This window comes from Eptatretus burgeri, chromosome 3 (assembly GCF_056783735.1).
Source record: "Eptatretus burgeri isolate ZD-2024b chromosome 3, Ebu_testis_v1, whole genome shotgun sequence".
Lineage (NCBI taxonomy): Eukaryota > Metazoa > Chordata > Myxini > Myxiniformes > Myxinidae > Eptatretus > Eptatretus burgeri.
Window position 1 is genome coordinate 113654961 of NC_140963.1, and position 27282 is coordinate 113682242.

Consider the following 27282-nt stretch of genomic DNA (forward strand, 5'->3'; position numbering starts at 1 on the left):
TTCTCCTGGATTTAAGGTGCAACCTAAGAGTTGCTGCAATAAGCCGGTGGACAGTATTGAGGAAATGAGCACTCCGGTGGACCCTGCAGTTCTGCGTCATCCTCCAGCGACCATCAACAAGCACATGGTCAATCTCCTTTGTCACACTGCCAGTACTTGAATACAAGTCCAGCGATGAGCTTGTGCGCACTGAAACTATGAACCAGCCACCCTAAGTCCATGTCTTCTTGCAAAGTCAAGGAACTTCATGCTATTCAGGTTCACGGTTCCTGACCCATGGGGACCAACACACGTCTCATTACCATCCCTATCAGTTCCAGTCGATGCATTGAAATCCCCCAAAACTTGAAGTATATCGCTCATGGGGCACTGATCAACCACAGACTCGAGCGTGGCGTAGAATGCATCCTTCACGGTGAGATCACTCACCTCAGTTGGAGCATATGCTGAGACCAGGAAAATGACACCCAAGGAGTGACGAATCCTTCATCTCGTACGCTCGTTGACCGGTGTTACTCAATTATCATTGGTGTCAGCTTATTGGACACAGCTACAGCAACTCCTTGGGCATGGTAACCATCAGAGTGACCATCCAATAGTAGGTGTAACCACCCACCATGATCTCGCCGCAATCCGGTGTCTGAACCTCAGAGAGTGCTGCAATACCGATGTCAAAACGCTTGAGCTCAGATGATATCAGAGACAGGTGATCATCCTCTCTTAGAAATAGGACATTCCAGGCACCCACCCGAAGGAACTGCCTCAGGTTAGCTCAAGGAGACTGCCGTCTGGTGGACGACACTTCAGCACCACCCCGACACACTCTCCTGCAATCTCACCTGGGAATGATACCCCGTGGTTTCACTCCTATCATCGAAGATTGGGGGTCCCGAAGGCTTTGCCCCAATCCCGTCATCCGGTGAGCTGCCCTGCGAAGGGAAGCTGCACAGTAGGTCCTCCCATGGAGTGGGTTTTCAGATTTTTTATGCTTCTGGAATGTTTTGTGGAATGAAGGATTTTACGGTGGCCAGAGTGCAAATCCTGCCACAAACCTCCTCATTAGAAGTCATCCAACTGCACGAGGACGTCTGCAGACACAGTTGGGCACTAGATATCGATGGCCGTTGGCTCACAAGGAGTTCCTCCACCCTTTGACAGGTTTTGTTTTTAATCCTGCTGGGTGTCCATATCCAAACACCCTCCTTACCAGGAAACCTAGTGGGGGAGACGGTTTAGTCACTGACAACCCAACCATGGAACAGGTTAGTACATGTTTACATGGTACCTGTAGCAAGTCGCAGATTTGATCTGGCCTGATCTGACAATAATGGCATGAGGAACCAATCAAGAAAGGATGGAATCAGCCATTTCGAGGGAAAAACAGATAATGGTGGAAGGATGTAGTGGAAAGAGATGTGAAGAACAAGTGATTGAGAGAAGAAAATACAAAAGACGAGGAGAATGGATAAGGCAAATCGAAGTAGCTTACCCTGAACTGTTGGAATCAAGATTAAAGAAAAAATAAGTTGGTTGGTTGACTGTTCCTTTTCCACCAATAGGTGTGTTTGTGTGTGTTTATGTGTGTTTGTATGTGTGTGAGTGTCTGTGTATATATTGTTGCGGTTCTCGGAACTGCATGCATACAACAGAGGTGTGTCCCAAGACAGTTATTCCATTAATATACGTGCAGATAAACCCCTTCCTTTTGTTTAGCGGGACAACGGGGAGTGCGTTGCGATGGTCTAAGAGTTAGGGTTATTAAATCATTTTCCCCTCCATTTCATTCCCACTCTCCTTCTTTTCTTTTCTGAGGCGAAATCCGTGATGTGTACTAGGTGCTGGACTGTCGCTGTGAGCTTCCACGCCAACCCACGGTACCCTCCCCTCCGATCACTCCTGAGGTAAATCTGCCTGCTGCACCAACGTCTACCCAAAACCCGACATGTGCGGCGAGTCACGTGCGTTTTCGCTGTAAGGTGGGTGGGCTGCCGCGCCGCCATGGAGGATCTGCTGCACCAACGTCTACCCGAAACCCGGCCCAAGCTGGTGGACCACGTGAGGGGTCGGGGCCAATCTAAGCGCCCAATTCGGGTGATGACAAATTTGGCATGATCCCCTCCCCCAAGCTTCGGGCTCTATAAAAGACAGAGAAGCTCCTCCGTCTGGGTGGTGTGGTGTGGTATGTGTGTTTTCACGTGGTGTGTTCCTGCTTCTCGTCTCCACCCACACGACCTCGACCTTGCCTCCTGCTTCTCGACTCCTCCCATGTCTCGCCTCGATGAACTGCCTCCTGCTTCTAGTCTCTGCCCACTACTCCACCCTCGCACTCTGGACTCCGCCCTTCTCCACTGAAGCTCCTCCTTCAGAACACAGGCTCCACACGTGCGGCTTGGGCCAGAGACAACGCGACTACTGTCGGGTACCACACCACGGAGCATCGCCTCCCCCGAAATGCCCAGGTACTTAGAGCATAACCTCAACCCCTTCTCTCCCTGGCTGCAACAGTCCCTTCTCATTGGGGTTTCTTTTTCTGTGTGTGTCTGAGTGTGCTGGCACCTGTCTGTTAAGTAAGTCTGGAGAAGATCATTATTATTGTTACTGTTATTAATCTCGCGTTAAGTCTGCCCTGTGTCTGCTTTCGAAAGTTGCTTGTATTATTGTCGCACCACACCTCTCTCCTCTATCCCTGCGTTACATACCCCAATAAATCTTTAGTATGCCACATATTTTTCCATGCCCATTGTAAATAAATTATCATTATTAGGAATGTTCCCTGCTCGTTTTTGTCTTTTCTCCCATTGGTCCAGCATGGTCCGAATCCGACTCTAGCCGGACTTTTTTTTTTCCAACGATCTGTTCCTTTTAGCCGGTACATCCTTGGCAGTGTCGCTCTGTTGCATCCGATCCGGAAAAGTGATCTGATCCGGTAGAGTGATCCGGTTCGGGAAAGGCATACCGAGGGCGTGGTTCCCCGGTAATTAAACCACGTGATTAATTAGGTCACTCGGTTAACCCATAAACGGGAGGACCCTAGCTCACACGGTTGAGTCATTGGCGTCCACGGTCGGTTAAGCGACCCGCTGCGTCACGGAATTATCCTTGTGCGATGGCCTACAATTCCGGGGAGTCTGGTGGGAATCGACGTAGCTTCCCCCACCTAGTGGTCTTCTCACCCGACTCCGCCGGCCCGCAACAATATATATATATATATATATATATATATATATATATATATATATATATATATATATATATATATATATATATATATATATATATATATTGTTGCGGATTCGCGCCCGCCGGCGTGCGAACGGCCACGTAACTCGAATCGCGGCACGTCGCCCACCGGACGGACAATCCAGTCGTGACCCTCTCGGACTAACGCCGGGAACCAGTCATGGGTGGACCTTTCGGTCTCACCACGATCGAGCCAATCGGCCCCCGCGTGGGATAGGGTTGCTCGCCAAATTCGACCTACCTAAGTACCCACACGGAGGGTAGACCGGGCGATCGCACCTCGCCGCAGGTCGACTTCGGACACGGGCCACTTAAGCGACCCATTCCGTACTATCGGGATAACCGAGCGGTGTTATTCGTCGGCCTCGACGGTTCGATTCATTATCGGGCGTCTTCGCCCACGACCAACCCTTTACGTGAAGCAAGATGAGGATTCAATGAAAGAAATGACGAAGCGAAGCGGGAAAACAGTTCAACAATAAGGACATTTATTTCGCGATGAACGGAAAGCACACATATACAATTCCACCAAAAGCACATGTAAAAGAAGAAGACAAAAAGCAAATGCAACAATGCAGATCTATCCGACTACCGGGCACTCGGCAACACTTATACAATTTTACTTCACAGACGGCGCCGACAACACATATTCCCAAAGCAAAAGAAAAGAGAACCACCCTCCAGGATGAGGGGGGTAGGCGGGCCTGGGGCCGAGACCGTGTCGGGCCTACCAGTCTGATGATGAGACTCGAAGTGGCGGTGGTGCCTCAACTCCACGGGCCTCGCGGACAGTGTCTGGTAGGGGGTGGGAAGGGGGCCCCCTTTTGTCGCACTATCTCAGCGCGGGGGGAAACAGGAGGGGGTTGCTGATGCTCGGGGAAAGGAGGATTTCACAAAATCTCGGGTCCCGCGACGAGCGTCTCCACCACGACCTCGGTCGCGCCGCCGGCCTCTCCCTCCGCAGTTCCCCGAATCCGACGCAAGCACCCCCTCAACCGCCTTCGCCGCCGCCGCCTCTCCACAGCTTCGTCCGATCGCCCTCTCCGTCTCCTCTCTTGACTCGTCCCAACTCTTCACTGGCTCCGCGAACTGCCAACTGCGAACTGCCCTCCTCTGACGAACGCAGTCGTTTTTATAAGCCCCGTGGCTTCGCTCTTTTATCTTTGACCCTCTGCCTCCGACCTTTCACCTCGCTCCCCATTGGCCCGAGGAAAAGTGGGCGTGAATGCTTTTTGATCCATGAATTTGCATATAGCGACCGCCCTCCAACGCCCTGGAGGCGGGGCCAAATCGCCCCTCGCTCACCGATTGGACAGAACAAAAGTGGGCGTGAGTCGTTTTTGATCCGTTTTTCTGCGGAAAGTCCGTGATGTTTTTGAACACGCTGCTCGGTGCGCGCCCCGCATGAGTCCAGCATCGGTGCCCACGAGTGGCGCGAGATGACGGTGATGCGATGGTGGCGAGTTGTGACGGTAAAGGTCGTGGCGGTTGTGGTGAAGCGGCGTTGTGGTTGGTGGTTGTTATTGTGAAGCGGCGTTGTGGTTGGTGGTTGTTATTGTGAAGCGGCGTTGTGGTTGGTGGTTGTTGTTGTGATGGCTGTTGAGACGTGGTTGGTGGTGGTAATAATGGCGGCTGGTCCAAAATAAAGATAGTAAAAGAAAAACGGCTATCCTGAAGAGTCGCAGCCCTCATGAATGACATTTATTCCCTCTAGACAACGGGTTTGGGCCTAACTACACATATACTTACAGAGAAATCTCACCTTAAGGACCTGAATGGTAGTTTGCGAATTTGGTCAACCACAACAATATATATATATATATATATATATATATATATATATATATATATATATATATATATATATATATATATTTATATACGACAGCATTTGACCTTGGTGACTTTGTACTGTGAGAGGGGCTGCAGTCATGAGGTCATCATGATGGTACAGTCATGATATTCATTCAGGTCGGATAGCTTCATAGTGTCCAATACTATGAAGTTAACCGACCTGAATGTCGGATGAATGGATGAATCCGACCTGAATGTATAAAATCAATAATCTTCATAATAACTCCCAACCACCAAATACAATGGTGATGCCTCCTCGTCATGATTGGTGAAGCGGAAGACAATGTATCCATGTGGCAGATGGCATTTGTTGTTTCCAGATCGTGCAGCAATAGTTGTGATGGAATTCATTCTGGCATCCTCACTAATGCCAGTTCGGGATGTACCATTAACCCACACAAATGTTGTAAGGATTCAAAGTTACGAGTTGGATGGGACAGGGATGTGTTTTCCTGAAGAACCACAATAAGGGCGAAGACCAAACGAGTTGATAGCTTCATTTTCTGTTTGCTTGTTGACAGCATTTGATCTTGGCATCTTTGCGAGAGGCCCTTCCAGTGCTGCAGTCATGACTGTATCGTCAAGGCCTTCATCCAGGTCAGAGAACTCAATTAACCATCTTCATATCTTCATAATAACTCACGACAGCTAAAAACAAAGGTGATGCCTCCTGGTTGTGATTGGTGTGGAGGAAGACAATGTGTCCTGTGGCACATGGCATCATTGCCAAGTGTACCGATTTTGTGGTACCAGGTCAGGTCAGGTATGGGAGCATGTGCCAGAACAGCACGTCGCTGCGTCCATTTTCCGCCGGTACTCCAGGGGCCTCCATCTGGCCATCCCCCAGGCAGATGCCAGGCCCATCCCCATCTCCTTGAGATGATGGTCAACCTGTTGCAACCATGAGGCACGTGGTCGACCCACTGGCCTCCTCCACTCATGAGACTCCCTCGCTGAGAGAATCTGGTGAGCAGGATCAGAGTCAGGAAAACGAACCGCTTTTGTGGTACTGCTTTTATTCTATCGTCCAAAAATAGCAAAAAATACCGTTTTCACAAAATTTCAGGGAGGGAGGAATTCCCTTGATGATGCATGAAAAATCATATCCATAATCTCATTGAATTCGATTGGTGACAGCTACCATTGAAAGTACGCGGCAGCAAATGACAAATGCTGTCCCATTTACAAGCATGATTGACCCGTGAGATGAAGAATGTTCCTCGTTGGTTGACTGACATGATGTAACCCAGAGTAGACCATTGTACCAATGAGAACCGTACCTGTGCTGCATTAGCCATCTGCACGAGTCGGACGCACAGTACATTTGAGCTTATATTTTACTCATTACAACATATGTTAAACAATGTAAAGTCCAAAACATATTCAGGAGTTACATTTCAAAAAAGAAACATCTTATATTCATCAGGAAGACATGTTTTTTTCTGCTTTAATATTAAAAAAACGAGTGTCTTCGAATGCACAAATTTATGGTTAAGTTACAAAATTTCCCTACCCAGGAAAGGGGGAGACCCTTCTCCTAGATGCACCCCCCCCCCGTCGGTCGGTCACTTTGCTCCCTCACACCATGGATCCTTTCCATCCTACTTGTTTTCCTTCTCTCAATGTTGGCAACTATGAGATGGCACTTGTTTCCAGATTGTGCAGCAACAGCTGATGGAGCTCAGTCTGGCCTTCTCACCAATCATAGTTATGAGGAGGACGAGATTGGGACCATACTCTGTGCAGAGCGTTGGTGCTGCCTAAGCAGTCTCCTTGGCTATTGGGCACAATCCTGGACGGGTCACCACTCCGACACACTATACCAGCAAGCTGGCACTCATTTTGCTGACCTCAGAAGGATAATAGGCAGAGTCAACCCCACCTGGAATTAATTCAACAGCCAAGGGGGATTTGAACTCAGGGTCCTAAGCCCATCACCCGAACTATTAAGCCAACACCAAGCATATGTGTGTGTATATATATATATATATATATATATATATATATATATATATATATATATATATATATATATATATATATATATATATATATATATATATATATATAGAGTAGGGGGGTGGAGAGAGGGGAAGGGGTGGAGTCTGGGGGAAAGAGGGGTTGGAATGGGATGAGGGAGGGCTCGGGGGTACCTGGCAATGCTGGGTACCTTTGCTAGTATACAATAAATGTTGATAAATTTTTCTTTTCCTCGCCAGTGTGACGTGATCCAAAAGCAAAAACCATTATTTTGCATCACATCATGGTGACCATCTTATGACTTGTTAAATGACTGTGAACGCAGCCCAGCAAACTTAATCTCCTCTTCATGGAGCATGATATTTCGAGCGTGAAGCATTTTGACTGGATCATGTGAAGCATATAAATATGGCTTATGGTAAACAGAAAATCCTCATTTTGAAAGATCCAATAAATATTTTTAGCATTTCACAAAAAAATAAAAACATTACAATCTTACAAACAGACAGGCCCCAACTTTTATGGCATGTATGTATGCTCGAGAATACATCAGGAATTCTTCAGAAAGGCTCCAAATTCCAAATATTTCTCAGGAAGGACCCCCACCCCCCTCCCACATTAAGTGAGGCAACACCCCTTGACACTGCACTGTAAAACCAAACTCTCCCTCCCCAAAAAGTTTCTTGTGTAAAATATGTATATATACAGTGTACAGGGTGTCCCAAAAAATATACAAGTTTTCATCTGCAAAGAGGATGGTCATAACATATATTTTTTAAAATGATATATGGCTGGATAGAAAGCTGAAAGGTTGAAGTTTATTGTACCAATGTCAAAATTGCCACCAAAATTTAAATTTTGGTATGGAATCGTTGTTTTCTTTTAAACCACATGTTCGACGTAGGCTCCACGTTGTCATATGACTGCCTGCAAACGCGTTGTCATGTTCTCCTTCACTTTGGGAAACCAGGATTTTCAGTTCCCCAGTACCGAAAGTTTTGCTTGTTTACCTCCCCAGACAAGTGAGCATGGCATTCGTCCGTCATGTGAAGTTTTTTGAGGAAGTCTGCATCTTCCTCCAACTTTCCTGAGAACCAATTTGCAAAGTCTAGTCGTTTACATTTCTGTTGATCAGTAAGCACCGTTTCCGTTGAAATTCTATATGGAAAGGCATGAATGTTTTGGCGAAGAATCCTCTGAACGGTGCTCTTATGAATGTTTGTCTCTGCAGAAAGTTGTCGAATCGATTTTTTTTGGACTCTGAACGACCGCCTGCCTCACCATTTCCACATTTTCTTCACTACGACCTGTCCTCTTCCGACCACTGTGACCCTTGTGAAGGTCACAGATGGTTCCCACATTGGTAAACTTTGCGATGGTGCACTTTATTGTCCGAAAGTTTGGTGCATGGCGCAAGTGGATACTGAAATGTCTCGAGTAAAGACGTTGCACCTGTATGACACTTTTCGTCTGGTGCCAAAGTGAAACAATTTTCGTCCGTTGTTGTACGGTCAATCTTGGCATTTTTCTGGCGCTTGCTTGGTATCAAAATAAACTTCAGGGTCTCTGAAACAAGAAATGAAGCATTAGTGACAAAATTACTGCTTTTTTAGGATAAAACGAAGCATTTTAAAGGTTGTATATTTTTTTGGGACACCCTATATATGTTCAAAAAGGCTCTTTTGGAGAAACAGTTACATCGGCTCCACCTATAAGGCATACAGTATTCCTAGCAGAGCTACATCCCCCCTACATCTCCGTAGATTTGTATTGCAGCCAATACCGTGAAGAGAAATTAATTCTCAATTTTATAGATCATTCCAACCCGGAGAGGGAATATCCACGGGTACATGTTTCTGGCTTGTTGGTCCTCATCAGCATGGAGTAGAAGCCACCACCCCCCACCACCACTCCGTGGTAAAAAGGAAATAATTTCGCCCTTGCGCAGTTTCCTGGTCGTTTTTTATTTATTTATGCAAATGAGCTTTTGGGGTTTTTTATTCCATGCATGACGGGTGAAAATAAAGCATACTAGTGGAAGGCACATGCAAATATTTAATGGGCCATTAGTCTGTGGCAAATTATTAAACTTAATTTGGCCATCATTCGTCCGAGGGTGAGTAAAGCGATGTCGAGGCAGTTTATTCCTGACACGTGAAACACCCTACAGCCCATGCCTGCAAGAACAAGATTTTTTGAGAATGCCGGACACTCTCACATCCCACTGCCCCCCCCCCCCAAAGAGTAAAATGCACCCAATTGGTGCCATGATGGTGTATTAAGCCAAATCAGAGGAATAAGTTAGAAAATACTCTCTCAATTTGGCTTTGTGCCTGCAAAAAGACAAAATGTGGAGATTAGGGCAGAGAGTCAAGGGGAAAGTGTTCCTGATGCAGCAAGAGGAGAACAAGCAGCAAGAGGCTTTTCTATTGTCTGTTATTTTCTCACAAGCTATGGAATGTCCATTCTTTTCTATGCCCCTGGCATTTCCTCAAGAATTGTTTTTAGGAATGCCATCAATAACACATGCAACAGGCATGAATAACTACTGTAACATGTTCGATAGGGTGGTCTAATAGACACTGCATCATCGGCTGTAAAACTCGGAAATAATTTATTTATATGACTTTTACAATCTTTATGATGTTCAAATTTAATTATATACCTACAAGATCCAAAATTCCCAAAAGACCCTGAAGACCGAAAAGACACCAAAGACCCATAATCCTAGGAGACCCAAAAGTCCCAAAAGACCCCAAAGATCAAAAAAAAACAAAAACCCCAAAGACCCTTTAGACCCCTTCGACCTAAACACCATTGTGACCCCTTACACCCTTCAGGCAGATTAGGCAGATTAGACAGCTTGGACCATTGAACACTTCGACTACTTGGACCCTCTTGTATCAAAAATTAAATTTAAAACAAATACAATATCAGCAATATTACAATTATATTCATAGAAACGAAATGTTTGTATGATGATTGGTGTAAATCATGCCAACACAGCAAATCTGTGACGTCAATCTCTGCAACGACGTGTGGAGAGGCGAGCGTGCGAGCCGAACCACGCTGGTTTTCTGATGAGTGCCATATTTGCATTCATCAGATGATGAATAAACAAAATTGCAGATTTTAGGGATTTGAAAAGCTACAAGAACATGAATAGCATCACTTTGCTCTCCAAAAATCACCTTCTAGTGTGGATTGAGTTTCTCATTAATCTGCGGTTCCTATTTTTATGAAGACCCTCATATTGAAATGGCAGTGACATCAGATCGTTATATTCACATGCTGAAGACTTACTTAAGGAACAGAGTGAGAAATGATGAATATTTGTGGTTTCAACGAGATGGAGCCACATCCCACACCTCTCATGAATGTCACGCCTGGCCGAGGGGAAATTTGTCATAATCGCCTTATCGGTCACACAACTGAATGTGTACAGACCTTTATATTTCAGAAATCAAATGAAATAGCAGAGAGAGCCAATGTTGAGTGTTACTGATACCTAAAAGAAGGCGTTAACATGTGATGGAATGCTCACACGTTATCAGTCCTCTGTTTCCCATGATTGGCAGTGCAGAACGCCAAGATAGTATAGTTTTCGTTATACAAAATCTGTATACATTGCGTGTGTGTGTGTGTGCGTGTGTGTGTGTGTGTGTGTGTGTGTGTGTGTGTGTGTGTGTGTGTGTGTGTGTGTGTGTGTGTGTGTGTATCCTTTGTTGTTCTCTCCAATCTCCATATGCGGATTTCAGAAGGTGGAACTGAGCCCTCCCATGTCTCGTAGTATCCACCTCGGTTTCATTAAGGGATCATGATTTATGCACCAAGTTGTGAAGTTTTTCTTGTCCTCAAAGTTTTGTTCCGAGGGCTCTTTTCAGGATGGTCACTGAGCCCCGGACAGCCTCCAACTGGAGTTCGTTTGTTGTAATATTCCCAGGGATGGTTTTAAGACCTCCCGAAGGTTCTTCGTTATCATTCATGTTGCTCCAATTATCACTGGTACAATTTCTGCGCTCCTCAGATTCGAGGATCTTTTGACTCCATTTTTAAAGTTCTTGCTATTTTGGTCATTTTCTTGATTTCTGCGTTGTTTCGGCCAAAATATTACTGACATCACAATTAGCAAGTACAATATCCGGTCGAAATGCTTTGTTTTCTCTGTTCATGCTCGATGGGATCATCAGGTTGTATGTGAGTGTTACTTCCTTGTTTTCAATTATGGCTTTTGGTTCATGATTGTGTGTGTGTGTGTGTGTGTGTTTACTTGATTGGGGTTTATGCCGAAAGCCTCTCTTTTTTTTTATGAAATATAAATTGACATGTCATTTAATATTAACTAATAATACTGTAATAGACACCTACCAAACTGTTTAGCATTTTTTTTTTATCAAGTTCTGTATTACCAGAAGTGATATTTTGTGTGCTGATGTCAAATTATTTGATGGTTTTGTTTTGTAATTGAATGCTTAGCGATGCACGATTTTTAATTTGGCGGAATGTGGTTATATAGCGTAGCATGTGGCATTCATAAGACTGGAATAGCCCATTAGGAACATTCAGGTTCAATGTTCAGGAATTGGCCAGTGCAGTTAATCAGTATTCCTTCGTATTCTGGCACCTTGTGGGCCTGTGTTGGATGGGGGTCTCAAACAATTGTTCCCTTGAGAATAGGGCTGATGTCATTGCTCGCCTTTGAGTGCCTCAGGCCCATAGTCCTCTCGGCCTGATTCTTGTAAGCTAATGCCCCGCTGACTCTTCCACTCCTGCCTGCCTGCTGGGAGCTCTCCTTGGCTTGTATTCCCAGGCCGATGAGATGGCAAAAAGCAGTGATGAGGCAGTTATTCAAGATTCACTTGGGGAATGAACACAGCTGAAGCAATTGTTGTTGATCTATATATTTTTTGTTTTTCTATATAAAGTCAAGGGTCATGGAAGTGGTATAATGCATAGCAGAATGTTGGGGAAAAAAACAGTGGAAAAGGTGTGTGTGGGGTGGGGGGGGACGACGACACAGTAACAGCAGGATAGAGTGACACAGCAGAGGGTCACTTGAGCTAGAATGGGCAAGGAGAAGAATGAGACCAAGGGTAGGGGTATGGGGGGAGGGGTGGGGGGGACGACGACAAAAGAGATAAACAAGCTGGATGCAAACTCAAACACAGCAAGAAAGGGGCTGGAAGAAGAGAAAGTGAATACTGCAGCAGATGAAACGTCAACGGAACAAAACACCAAAAGAACGGTGGAAGGAGGAGGGGGGGGGGGGAAGAAAAAAAATAACCTGGAATAGACTTTGTGAGGGTGAATGACAGTAGAAAAGATCATGAGTATGGATGGGAGATTACCTGAGGTGGTGGTGAATAGCCATCTTGAAGCCCTCGATGGAAGAGTTAGATTTAAGAATCTGTGGAAGTTGATTCCACAGATGAGAGAAAAGGGGAACAAATGTATGAAAGTGAGCAGTGAGCCTTGATTTTAAGAGTTTCATCAGAAGTGGGTTACCGGCAAAAACCTAGCAACCGAGCATTGTACAGGGGTGGAGGGGGGGCATAGAATGGAAAGGATAGAGGGTGCAAAATCTGAAAAGATGCAGGAGAAGACAGAGACACCATTGACCTGTCTATGATGCAGGATGGGCAGGCCCAAAGATTCAACCTCATTTCAGGAGGTTCCAATAATTTTGGTATGAGGCAGGGCCCCTGGCCGAGATGGGAGAGAAGTACTTCATGGAGCTGCAGATTAAAGCCTTGTAAATTGTTAGAAGTTCAAACTTACCAAGGAAAAACTTGGTACGACAGAGGATGCCCAGTTTGTGGCTGGTTTTGGAGGTGAGCTTGGATATGGCTTTCCCAAGAGTGATTGTGGCTGATGGGGAGGCCCAAAAGTTTGAAGAATTGAACTTCTTCAAGGGGTTTGTGAAGAGCGTAGATGGGAAGATTTTCCAGATGGTCCTTTCAGAGAAGCATTGACATAGTGAGAGCCTATCACTTTCCTTACAAATGGGCCAAGACGCTGTAACGGACCTGGAAATAGACGCTGAGCAGCAGAATCTGCCGGCTCAGGACCCTGGACCGTGTGCTGCGAGATTGAGCGCTTCCCATTCCAGTACCCAGAGCATTTAATTCATTGCGATAGCGAGCTCACTCCGTGAACTGCTTAAGAGGTCTTAAAGGGTCTTTATGGGTCTTAAGAGTCTTAAAGGATCTGAGGATTATAAAGGGTCCGCATTGTGACACAGTAACCTCATTTCACAGACTGGCAGAAACCAGGTGCATCAATCTATGCCAATTATTTTTCATTCGATGCTAGTATAACAAGGGAGCATTTGAATCAATCATGACAAACCTCGCTGTCTCACTGTCTCACTCCCTCTGGAAGGATTGTCAAATGATCCATATATATATATATATATATATATATATATATATATATATATATATATATATATATATATATATATATATATATATATATATATATATATATATATATATATATATATATATATATATAGTCAGGGTGAGAAGACCACGGGGGAGGGAAGCTATCTCAGGTTTCCACGAGACTCTCCGGAATCGCACCCCGTCGCACACTGATAACTCCGACGCGGCAGGTCACTAACCGACCGTGAACGCGATCTCTCTCTGACACACACACACACACACACACACACACACACACACACACACACACACACACACACACACACACACACACACACACACACACACACACACACACACACACACACACCGATAAAGAGGAATTAATTAGAAGAAAGGAGAGGAAATGAGGCAAACGGTCTCGTAATATCTTGCACGGTTGACCGACCGCTCTACCCAGTATGTTTTAGGGGGACGCTCATCTCCTGCCTAGTTATGGTGCCAGCACAGCCTGTGCGGTCCATGAGAAAGGGCGAGGCCATCTGGCGTGGGGGAGTACTTTAGGTGGAGACAGGTGAGTGGGTTGTCCAGCGGCGAGAGGCAGGCGGAGAAGGCGGGGCAACAGGCGAATGCAGAGATCGATCCAAGGCCAGACAATGAGGAAGAGGCCGACTACGGACAGCTTCGTGATCCGTCTTTTATAGGTCTGTTGGAGCAGGGTGGGGCGTCACCTCGAAGCGATGCGTCATCACCCAAATCGGGCTCTCCCATTGGGCCACGGCAGGAAATGGCCTTATTTTACATCCAGCGAGACATCGCCGAGCTGTGGAATTGTCTTGCTCCGAACACCGCGACATGAAAACCCCTGCACCGAACTCCCGGGCTGTGCTCCGGTGACTGGCTGAGGGCCGCGTCGGCCCCGCATTCCCACTCGGGGCCCCCCGGCGCACTGCGGTTGGCGCTGATCAATGCGCTTGCTTCTTCCGTACACCATGCAGCCCCAGCGATTCGGGCAATACAGCAAACCTCTGCTTGGTGGCGGCTGCATCGACGCGAAGGTGCGAGAAGATCTCTGCCGTCCGCGGGAGATATTGGTGGTCGCGGTGACTAGTGAAGATCAATGGTAAGACGCTTTTGTGAACCAGCACGCAGACCCAAACAAAGATGTGCATCATGCGCGTCCCACACAGCGTGACGGTAAATATCACGGGGCTGCGCGTGGGTCCGCTATCGTGCATGTGGTTAGTTATCACAGTGGTGATCCTCACAGGCTGCTGCCTGAATGCGGTGCTGGCCCTGATCTTTGTCGTGGATTGAAGGAAAGGATTGGATATAATTATTAGATGCAGATTTGGGTTGAAAAGAGTGCACCACGCATGTCCTGTACAGTGCTGGGATTTAATGTATGGTTCTACTATTCCCCTAGAGACAAGATTCTTGTAGCAGAGGATTTTTCCATCATGTGGTTGATGCTTCTTTTGGTCTCTGCGAGGACATTCATACGTACCATGTGTGGCAGCCTCGCTGATGGTGGAAAGGAAGAAAGAGATATAATCAGACCTAACGATGAGACCCACACAATGCACTTCGTCCCGTTTGACCCATTAGACATGAGGGAAAGGTCCAGCTGCACGTATATTAATGAAATAACTGTTTGGAAATCACTATGATGGATGCCATTGCCTTCAAGGAATGTGGTTTTCAGAACCGCAACAATATATATTGTTACATGGAAGGTGGTGGAGGATCCATAGCTAGACTGTGGTAAATGTGGTAAGTGGTAATTCCCTTTGTTTTGAGTAGGTTAAATTGCCATGTAACAGGGACCTGTTAGAGTAAGTCATTTTGTCATGTGTGATGCTGAGGCAGCGGATGTAATTTATAGACAAGATAGTCAGGGTAATATTGTATGCATAAATGCTTATTGCTTGCGGATGGGGAAAGGTGAGGACTTCCCATCACAAAAAGTGTCACACACTTCAAAAAAGGCTGTCACGATCTCTCAGGCCGATGTATGCAAGCAATGGTGGCGTAATGTCCTGCAGGGCCCAGAGGCATGGAAAGACCTATTTTATTGAGGCTGCGTCGTTGTCAGGGCAGGTCCAGAGGAAGACTCTTCCTAGAAGTGCCAGAGAAGGAGGAGAGGACTGGATCGAGTGTGAAGAAGAAGCACTTTGAGAGAGAGGGCAGACCAGGCCGGTGAAGCTTGTGAAGAAGGGCCGTGGAGTGTGGGTGAAGGAAGAGACTCCACAATGGCTGATTCGAGACAGTGTGGTATTGGAAGTTACATGAATATTAATGAATGCATTATGAACCGGAACTGAGAGTAACATCAGAGAGCTGTGGAGTTATTGTTGAGGATGTGTGCAACATCGTGTTTTTTTTTTTCAACCAAAATGGCCGCCAGTCGGCCATCTTGGAACTGCTCTTGAAAACAAATGACATGCAGATGTATGTAATCCATCATCACCACCGCCACCTAAGATGAATTAGGTTATGTTTTCACCCCCTTTCTGTCTGTTTGTCTGTCTGTTTGTCTGTTTGTTTGTCTGTGGATATCTCCAAAAAAAAATAATATATATGTATATATCTATAATTCCAACAGTGTTTGTGTGTGTGTGTGTGTGTGTGTGTGTGTGTGTGTGTGTGTGTGTGTGTGTGTGTGTGTGTGTGTGTGTGTGTGTGTGTGTGTGTGTGTGTGTGTGTGTGTGTCACCGCTGTTTCTCGACAACCACTGGTCTGATCTAATTGAAACTTGCCAGGTATATTGCTGGGGACCTGAGGATGTGCCTTTTCAAGGTTTGATATTAATCGGACAAGTGCTTCCCAAGTTATGGCCATTTATTTACCAACCAATGACATGACACGTTGCTGCGGCCATTTATTTACCAAACCAATGACATGACACATTGCTTCGTAGGCGTGGCTGCGTAGGCCGGTGCGCGGCAGCCGACGATGACGTCACGGGCCGTGCTGGTTACATGGCAGCGAATGTCATGTCAAGCAAAGACAGGGAGGTAAACTTGATTTTAATTCGGATTTTAATTAACTCGGTGTGTAGAAGTGTGGTTGTCGCGAGGATGCGAGAGCGAAGGAACAGCCTGTGTGGTTGTTGTTTCTGGCACGCGGTTTGAAAGTTTTTTTTTTGTTTGTTTTTGTTTGCACATACGGCCACACGCGTACGGGCACGCACCCACGGGCATGCACTAGTATATATAATCACAGGATATGTCAAAAAGGTGTGGATGGATAGGGATGAAATTTTGTGGACAGGTTCGGTGTGTGTGCGACAAGGACGAACTGATTAGGTTTTGGTGAAGATCCGGATCTGACTACGAGAATTTTTAAGTGATTCTTCACCGTTGAGAGATAGGGCAAAACCGATACATAGCACGATATCTCAAAAAGTTGTGGATGGATTCGGATGAAACTTGGTGGACAGGTTTGGTGTGTCGCAAGGACGAATTAATTTGATTTTGGTGAAGATCTGAATCTGGATCTGGATAAGAGAATTATTAATTTTTAATGTGATTCAATCTTCACCATTGAGAGATTGGGCCAAAAATGATACAGGACTGAATAGCATGATATTTCAAAAATGTATTGGGCCCTATATGTTCTCGTGGATCAGGCATTATGTGGCAGAGGTATGCACTCCACTGAGTGCCCTTCCAGTTCATTATCTGTTTGCCAAGTTTGAACAACATCGGTAAATGCATGTCTGAGAAATGGTTCAGGACGTGGTTGATCCTGGGTTGTTTTGTTGTTTTTTTTTTTTTACAACGAAAATAGCCACCAGTCTACCAGTCGGCTATCTTGATAAGATTGCAAAATAAACTGAGGAGCACGTGTGTGCCATCATGTACCTTGCTTGTTCCAAGTTTGAATAAAATTGGACCATGCATTTCTGAGAAATGGTTGGGGACACATTTAAGTAGCAAAATGGCAACCAGTCGGCCATCTTGGATGTGATCTCGGAAAAAATGATATGTATATGTAAGCCATCATTCTTTATCTGTTTTCCAAGTTTGAAGAAGATAAGTAAATGCATGCCTGAGAAATGGTTGAGGACGTGTTGAGGACGTGCTGCGTTTTTTTCTTTCCCAACTAAAATGGCTGCCAGTTGGCCATCTTTGATCACATCGTGAAACAAAACGATGTGCTTATGTATACCATAATTTGCTGCCTTTGTGCCTGTAAGAATGAAATCGGTCCAGACATGTCCGAGATATGGTTGTGGATGCATGCACGCACACGCACACGCACACACACGAAAATAGAGACCAAACAGGGGCTAATACACCTTTAACCAGAGAGTTGGTGTCAAAGCCACCCAATGCTCGCCTGTTTATACATTTATCGTTTTTAAAAGACTAGTCTAACAATATTTTTTATAACACATTGCAGTGAAGTCTGATCCAAATAATTTTAAAGCAATATATGTATTTGTATATTGTAATCAGTAAACTAGTACACATATTAAATGAATGGCAAGCGTCTAGTATAAACAGGCGTGCATTGGGTGGCTTTGACACCATCTTAGGTTGAAATTTAAATTTTTTTAAAAATCATTTGTTAATTTCAACTTCACTACACCAATAGTATACCCCAAAGGAACCTCCATGCCAAATATCAGCATCCAAGTACACATATTAAATGAATGGCAAGCTTCTAAATAACTTGCATCAAAAACTTTAACGTTGAAGTGCTACAAAAAAAGTTAAGTTTAAAACATTTGAAATTATTTTTTAATTTCAACTTCACTACACCAATAATATACCCCAAAGGAACCTCCATGCCAAATATCAGCATCCTAGTACACATATTAAATGAATGGCAAGCTTCTAAATAACTTGCACCAAAAACTTTAACATTTTCACGCTCACGCTCACACCGGGGGTATCGTTATAGCTCTCTGTTCTTCGAACAGGCGAGCTAAAAAGGAAAGCAAACAGCTTCCATCCTCCTTCGTATGCAGTGCAGGCTGAAGGCACAGCTGACAGGCTGAAATGACAGGCTGAGTCAACCCCACCTGGTGGTGTTAATTCAACAGCAAACAGGGACTCAAACTCAGGACCTTAAGATTCCAAACCAGCTCCCCTAACCGCTAATCCAACACCAAGCTTCACGTCTTCCATCCATCTGCCTCTTGTGCGTGTGCGCTCAACTTTGGTTCATTTCGGCGACCTTTGGGATGATAAAGTTGTAAAGCTAAAGTAAATGCAGAAGTAGTAAGAAACCATTTGATCATTCTCGGTGATGAAAGATCCCGGTGCTGAGGCATATCATCTTCGTGAGCTGCAGTCACGACGATATACTCGGAGGCATTAATAATGCAACTTCAAGTTTTTAGACAATTTATTGCAATAGTTCAGGTCATTTGTGGTTGTAATTGGATTTATATGATGGTCCATTCACTCAAGTTCAGATTTGACACTGACACTGATGGGAAGTCTCAAAGCAGTGACGTCACATGTCACAAAATGAAGCAGGGGTCACCGAGGTCCATTATCGTGTGTGACAACCTTACACTCTGACACATACCTGTAGTCATTGAGGCATTGACAGACACAAACGTCACCAGGGTTCATGGATTGGCTTTCCAGTAGTGCTGTAAGGCCTGTACAACTCGGCAATGTTCTGGGGGGTGGAGAGTTGATGTCAAACAAGGCGACCCAGCTCTTCCCACAAATGTTCAATAGGGTTCATATCTGGCGATTTGTTAGGCCAATCTAACACCTGTACATTGTTAGCACGAAGGAATGCCTGTGTGACCCTGGCTCTGTGAGGCAAAGCATTATGGCATGTTGTCTGAAGCATCGGTGCAAGGACTTGGCTGCTGGATTGTGCTGACTTAGGCTTGGGCATTGATATTTCCCTGGAGAGCAATGAGTGGTGATCGTAATTGGACATTGAATACCTCTCACACCATCACTCCACCACTACCACCACAACAGTAATTTGCCTTGATATTGCTAAACACGTCCGACATCCATCTGGAAAACCAGGATTAAATTTCTATTCGTTGGAGAAGATGATGATGTCACACCATCTAATGTGTCCAAGTTTACCACCATTTACTGTCTATTGCCATCATGCAATGCCTGCACATCAGGATCTGGCTTTGATAAGGTTCATTGCACCATAAACCGTATATGTGACGAGACGTTTTCCAACCGTTCTCGAGCTAATGGTTCATTGTCCCAATGACGCCATTGGTAGTGTCTGTGGCCATCTGGAAGCTTGTGTGCAGGTACTGAATGCAGATGGTACAGTCTTGCCTTGCTGTAGTCACACGTACTGGGACGAGGATGATCATTGACTCGCCCTGTTGTGTTAAATTTTGCCCTCGGTCGAGAGATGGTTCCTGGGTCGACTTTCAACCAATGAGCAACGAGTCTTTGTTGACAGTCCAGCATTCTTTGTGACTTGTTGGTTGATTCCGTTGTTAGCCTTCTACCGGATGCCGGCACAACTGTGGATTGCGGACCCACCGTCCCTCCATGTTGCTTTTGCTGTCTGTCACCTGTCTTCGTTGAGCATCAATTTTGGAGACAAAAAAATTGGATAGACACGTGTCACAAAAGACTTTAATACAAAAGGAAACCATGAGAGAATTTTGAATCTGACACTTCAGTGATTATTCCAATAATACCAGGCAAGTGGAAATACAACCAAAAAATCGATTTAAAAACAATACACTGCAAGAGTGGAACATTATTTTTATATTTAACATAATGTAGTTATTCTACTTTGTGAATGTTATCCTGAATTCTACCAAAATTTAGACTTGTCATAATGATGAAATGAGCTGTACCATATTCCAAACAGGGTTGGTGCTTCCTCATCAGCTTCTTGGTATGGGTGATGCTGGATGGTTTGCCATTGCTTTCCCAGCAGCCAGGGTGCCTGTGATAGCTCCCTACTCTTCATGAAGGACATTGTGGGATATTTAATGTCTGACAAATAATGTTGGCAGACAGGACACCCAATTTAACGTCCATTCGGGGAACAGCACACATACCAATGCCTCGTCCTGCCTGTGAAATACTAGGATGCCAGTTTTTAGTTGGGATGAGATTCAAAACCAGGCTAGACAACTTGGAGCCAAGTCCATCCATCCATCCATTGGGACCAAACTCTGTTTGCTCTAGGCAGAGCGTTGGTGATGCCTCAGCAGTCTCCTTGGCTATTGCGTACCATCCTGGATGGGTCACCACTCCGACGCAGTATTTCAGCATGCTGGCACTCATTTTGCTGACCTCGGAAGGATGACAGGCAGAGTCAACCCCACCTGGTACTGTATTAATTCAACAGCCGAGGGGGATTTGAACTCAGGATCCTGGGATCCCAAGCCCACCACCCAAACCATTAAGCTAACACCAGGCATAGAGGCAAGTGTGCACACATATCATCTACGTTTCCAGCTCCTTCTCATGAAAATAGGACCCTGTGTCCTGAAGCTCACCGGGATCAGGAGCAACAGTCACTCAACCCCCCTGCAGACCTCCTTTGACCCTGGCTTTTTCTTTCATGCCGTGAACAAAATTTGGTACATCAAGGATAATGAAGGTTGTCGTGAAGTTTTATTGAAATTGTGTGTGTGTAGTTTCGGAGAAGAGAGCAAATACCTATTTTGGGGGGCCAACCCTCTGCCCCCCCCCCCGGTAAACCCTCTCAATGAGCGCAGATTTTGATGCGGTTAATTCACCTTCGTTAGGTATCGGATATGGAACTTGTGGCCAAGTTTCATCAATACTGTGTTTGGTTCAAACGATAATGACTGAAGTGTTCACAGACTCACTGATTGACTGATTAACTCATTCACTCATTCACTCACCTACGGACACTGCTCAATTGCATAAGCTCACTTGACTAAAGTCCAGGTGAGCCAATAATTGACTTTAATTTACAATCAAGCATTCTCTGTGTTCACATTTCAAACTGGTTTGATCCTCGTCGATCTGCTGGTAATGTACTACTTATGTCATACACAAACAAAGGATGCAAGTATCGTTTCCTTATTATGATATCAAAAGCTCTTCCGAGGATGTTGAGAAGTAAATTCTGATTGTTTTTTGGCAACATAAATTACTGGTTAAAACTTTCCTCCAAATAAGAATTGCCCCCATCCCTTTTGTCACACATACATGGGATACAATAAGAGAAAATCCAGCAAACGTTTGTGAAATATTAACACTGGGATTGGAAACTTATTAATCATCAGTAATGCTGTGGCTACATCGCTGTGCAGATGTTTCAAGTTTATGATTTCACATTTTCTGTTCTTATCATTCCAGTTTGTGCACAAAATTACAATAATGTTTTGATGCAGGGTGTCCTTAAAAGGGTCATGGGACAAAAACTAAAATTGCAACCTTTTCCAAAAAAAATTTACAGGCTAAATTTGCATTTGTCTTTTTCTTATTCTCTAATGGCCACGATTAACCCACCTTTTCTCGTGGGGTCAGCCAGGGGAAGCTTGGCCCAAGTCTTCACAAACCAACTGACCAGGCCAAGTTAAGGCAGGAATTTAGAATTTGGCCATGGTGCCGGCAATCGCTCACCTACTTTTCACGAAGGACACCGTGGGCTCTTTAGTGCTCACCAATGAATGCTGGCAGACTTGATTCCCGTTTAATGTCCATTCAAGGTACGGCGCACACATTGATGAATGGCTCTGCCTGTGAAACACTGCAACTGAGCGCATACCTCTTGGCCATCCTGCCAGCCAAATGCTAAATTTACATACATTATCAAAACATACTTTGAAAATACATCTGTTGTATAATGTTTGCAAAATAGGAAGCAACTACTGTGGCTCTTAGTAGAGTGCATACCTCCGCTAGGCTGAACAGTTTACATTTTGTATCCCACTGATAGGCCGGATCTGCATCCTCGATCTGAACCAAAATCAAATTGGCTTGTTCTTGTAACCCTCACCCCTCCCCCCCAAAACTCATTCACCAAATTTGTTTGTGACCTATCTGCAGTGTTTTGATACATCATGCTATATATAGTTTTTGGCCCCATCTCTCAATTGCGAAGAATCACTTCAAAAATTATACTATCCGGATTCTTATCCTTACCAAAATCTAATCAATTAGTCCTTGTCACACACACACACACACACACACACACACACACACACACACACACACAACATGTCCACCAGTTGTTGTCTGAATCCTTCCATAATTGTTTGAGATATCTTGCTCACAGACAACCAGGGGTGAAAGCATAACCTCCGTCAACCTTCGCTGGTGGAGGTAATAAGTTTTAGGATTTAGATAAAATGAAAAGCTGGATGCATCTCAACCACATGTTTAGGATGGTGGTAGTTATGCCTAGAAACATGTGGGTGGGGAGGAGGAGGGTTGACCCCAGACCTCTGATGGGGGCAGTGTGAGTGATTGGAAAGAAAGCCAGAGTACCAAGGTGTGTGGCAGGCTGTCTGCCTGGGAGCTGTCAACACCAGGACCTTCAGACAAAGGACCTCTTTTAGCACATAGCTTGCATCGCCACATCTCTGTGCAGTGCTAGCCAAAGGATTGTCTTTCTCTTCCCTTTTATATTCCTTTTTTAACACTGCCTTCCTAAACTCATGGAATGCAGTTTATAAAATGATTAAAATGCCCACAAACCGAGCATTCTTTGAGCCATTTGGTTCAACTTTGTCATCATCTGAATACCCACGGTAACCCATGAAACAGAAAGTATATTCTTGACATTCTGCCATATAGCTAATGGAACTGTAAATGATATTGTTAAAAGGTTTTGCAAATTTAGTCTGCCCACTATATCTCTCCACAGGCTACGCTTATATCCTGCTTTTAAAAAAAAAAAATAAAAAAAAATCACATTCTTAAAATGGAAATTGTGTGAAAGTATGTCTAATCATTTTTATATACTACTAGCGGGGTATGCTTACACATTGTAAGCAATAACGGGCTGTGTGCTTCCCTATCGTCTCGGCTTGCTCACCTGCATTTACTTTTTTCATTTATTTATATTTTCATTTACAGATCCTTTCCAACGGTTCTGTAATTTTTCCCGGTGTATCGGCTTTGATGTCCAGTGACACAAAATTTCAGCTTTCTGCGTCACCCGGAAAGTACCGATCTTTAATATCAGTCAGTGAGTCAGTGGTTAGAATGAGATATATATATATATATATATATATATATATATATATATATATATATATGTATATATATATATATATATATATATATATATATATATATATATATATATATATATATATATATATATATATATATATATATATATATATAAGACTTTGTCTACTTGGATAAAGGCAGACAAAGTGCAAATCAATTTTAATTTCAAACAAATTTCTCTCTCAAAATATTTTTAACTGTTAAATCCCCTTCCTGGTTGTCATTGTTTTGGAAACAAATTTTTTCTGTTGCTTCATTAAAAATGGAAGAGCCTGGAAGACTTCAGAAAGTCATGTTCTGAGATTCTACTTGTTGAAGGGAGGTGTTTTTCGCGGACAGACCCTGCCTCCCCTTCTTTTACCCCTGGGAGTTTCTATCCCCCTCCCTTTCCCATGGCATGATGGTAGATGCCTAATGAAGCGCGGGAGAGCAATCGGCAATGGAGTTTAGTTTAGCGCAATATAGCACAGTGCCGCGTGGGATGATGTCCAATGACCAGAAGAAGATCCGACACTAGGTGTTCAGTAATCACAGCTCTGACTGAATGCCTCGTGTAATGCCAGTTTTGTCATTGAAACTACCATGCTGGGTGCAGGGCCGTCACATCACCTGGGTCTGTTTGTCGTGCAGTGTCGTGGTAAGTTTGTTGAACTGTTTGAGTTTCTTATCTGAGCACATGGCTTATTGATGCTGGGAAGCAAGTTTCACATCCTATATGCTGTATGTTGTTCACTACAATGTTCTAATAATTCATGTAAAAGTTTGCTCATTTGTCCTAATGTTCTTCACCAAAAGCTGTAATATTTGCACAAAGTCCTCCAAGAGCGTAAGACCACTTTCTGAAAGAAAATAAGTCTGGAATGGATTTTGAGATTCTTGAGATGTTGTCGGAACTGGTGTGGAGTGACTTCATGATGGTTTATTTATCTTATGTTCATCTTTTTTTACTTTCTACTAGCGGAACACATTATATAACTTTTCCTCATGGAGAGTACTTTTGATGTTTCGAAGACAGAGTTGTAAAGCTTTGATGAGAAATGGAATTTTTTTTTTAAGGATCGAATGGATCAAAATTGGTTTGATAATGTATACTGGTCAGCCCGTGTTGGTTGATGTCATACTTGCATGTAAGAATTGGTGTGCGTGTCTAATTATTATTATTATTATTTTAGTTCATATAAGGGTGTCAACATGTATTTTACGCAATAATGTAAATGCTCTTTACACCAAGGTAAAAATCCGCAATTATTATATTATTATTTTACTTGGACTTTGGGATTTTGTTTGCTAATTAGAATACATATTGTTTGTAAATTACTGCTCGTCTTTGCATGCCTTTCTTAGATTTGTCTTGATAATAATTGGAATGTTGTTGATGCTCTGTTCTTGCCAATTTAGGGAAACTCGTTACCGCCACCACTGAAGGTGGATGGAGATAATGTTTTCACCCCCTGTTTGTCTGTCTGTCTGTCTGTCTGTCTGTCTGTCTGTCTGTCTGTCTGTCTGTCTGTCTGTCTGTCTGTCTGTCTGTTCATCTGTCTGTTTGTCTTTCTCTGAGCAGGATATCTCAAAAAATTAAGGACGGATTCGAACGGCACTTGGTGGACAGGTTGTGTGTATGACGAGGATGAATTGATTCGATTTTGGTGAAGATCCGAATCCGAGAATATTTTTCAGCGATTCTTCACCATTGAGAGATAGGGCCAAAAACGACGTACTGTATCGCAGAGTATCCCCAAAAAGTTGTGGATGGATTTGGATGCAACTTGGTGGATGACTTGTGTAGTTGACAAGAACAAGCTGATATGATTTTGGTTCAGGCCCAGATGCAGATCTGGACTATCAGTGGGATACAAAAGGTAAACTGTTCAGCCTGGCGGAGGTGGGTGCTCTACCGCGTGCTGTTCTAGTTTTCCCCAATTTTTAAATCTATCATATCCATTCAACACTGAAATATGTCAATATACATCAGAGTCACATGGATACTTTAATCGATAACCTTATTTCTTTTGGCATACTTTTAAAATTATGATCTTTAAGAGGTTCTGTTTTTTGCATACAGTCTTTTCTGCAACTGGCACATATACGTCCTTGTGTTTCGAGTTCATGTGGGTTAGTATGGTCACTCCCACACCTTTAACAAGCTGTATTAATCATTGCCTGACTACATATTCTTGCTGTGGTATGGAAGAGACTGGATTCAGAGTTGGAAGATTGAACTGTATAATGAAATGCACATATCCTTTTTTTTTTTTGTGGATCCCCATGCTTGTCAGACATCCAGAGATTTTGTTGAACATTAACAGATTTGACAGGCAGAGCTTTAAGGCTTATGTGGGGAGCAGAAGGCTCCCTTTGGGTGTCATGAGCTTAGGGTCACTGGGTTGTTCTGCTCTGGTGCCTCCCGTGAAAGGCCTCCACTCAGGATGAAAAGTCAGGCTTGATGCACGACCCCGCACGGCCACTCGGAAAATGTGATGGAGCTGGCAGAAGCATCAGAGGCCTTTTATTCCTGGCCTCAATGGCATTCAGTGGATCGTGGAGATTAATGTTCCATTGTCTCAAATACTGAAAAGAAATTTCTTTCTATATAGTTGATTTCATGAAGATTGCATTATTACAGTAACAATTTATCTTTTCCTTGGATACAAAAATGCAACATGTGATACTTTTGGTGCAGCAATATTGGTTGCGTGTAGTGCACTTATTTGTTTGGTACCAGGTGCTACATCTGGCCTGCAACCCGTGTCCATGGTTAATGCTGTGGCTGGAAAGGAAAACACCCACAGCTAATGAACTGGGAAGATTCTCCTGGGGAGGTCACTGCTTTCCTTTCAGATCATCCTTGATGCTTTGCTGTTCCCTCCCTTAGCCCCTTAATCTGTTTATCTGAGTCTCGGGTTGCTTATCCAGCCAGGCAACCATCAAAATGGGTTATAAATGTGTTTGCACAGACTGCCCTTCATTTCTTTTGCGTGTATACAAACTATTTTTCAAAAAACTTTTTTTATTATTATCAACAACCAATCCTCAAAAATAAAATACACTCAAAACCTCTTTTGCCTACTATATAAATTTTCTATGAACTCTTTAAGTGCATCAGATATGATTGCATTACCTTGTACCAAGTTAAAGTGCGTTGGCATATCACCGGAGAGATTTTTTTTAGTTAATGGGTGCCTTGTAAATAGCATTTTTATTTTTGCAAACTTGAAAGTGATGCGATGACAAACGGGTGCAATAGGATGGCTGTTGGGTTTCCGATTTGATACGTAGTGGAATTTGTCCTCCATAATAATGTGGAGCATGAACCTCACAAAAGTATTTCAAGACGTTAGTAAATGCTTCCTGCTTCCAACCCCCTTCCCTCATCCTCCTGTGTCCCCGCATTCCAAACTTTCTCACGTAGTCGAGTAAATGACTCGTGTGTATTAAGACATCGTATTATTCTGTCATGTTTGACATCCGAAGATGTGTTGATATCAGCATAAGTCCAGTATTCATGTGAAAGGCAATTTGATGTTAACGGACGTACAATATGCACATGTTTTTGATTGAAACCATTCACAATTTTGACGTCAAAAATGGTACATGAGCGTGCACTCGTAATTACAGAAACCTACATGTATCTCTTCAAG

At 44.0% G+C, this 27282-nt stretch overlaps 1 protein-coding gene across 4 annotated transcripts in view; it reads left to right on the forward strand.

The window, feature by feature from the left end:
• LOC147030766 (tensin-1-like) overlaps positions 1–27282 on the forward strand; it is a 434197-nt gene that overhangs the window by 16944 nt on the left and 389971 nt on the right. For 2 of the 4 annotated variants that reach the window (XM_085875169.1, XM_085875171.1), the window contains exon 1: positions 24040–24281. The exons of 1 other annotated variant lie outside the window; for it this stretch is intronic. In XM_085875169.1, coding sequence (XP_085731295.1) covers positions 24189–24281 — 93 coding nt within the window. In that variant the 5' untranslated portion in view covers positions 24040–24188. Of the gene's footprint in view, positions 1–24039; positions 24282–27282 lie in introns of those variants that run through there. One more of the 4 variants, XM_085875175.1, reaches the window with a different exon arrangement.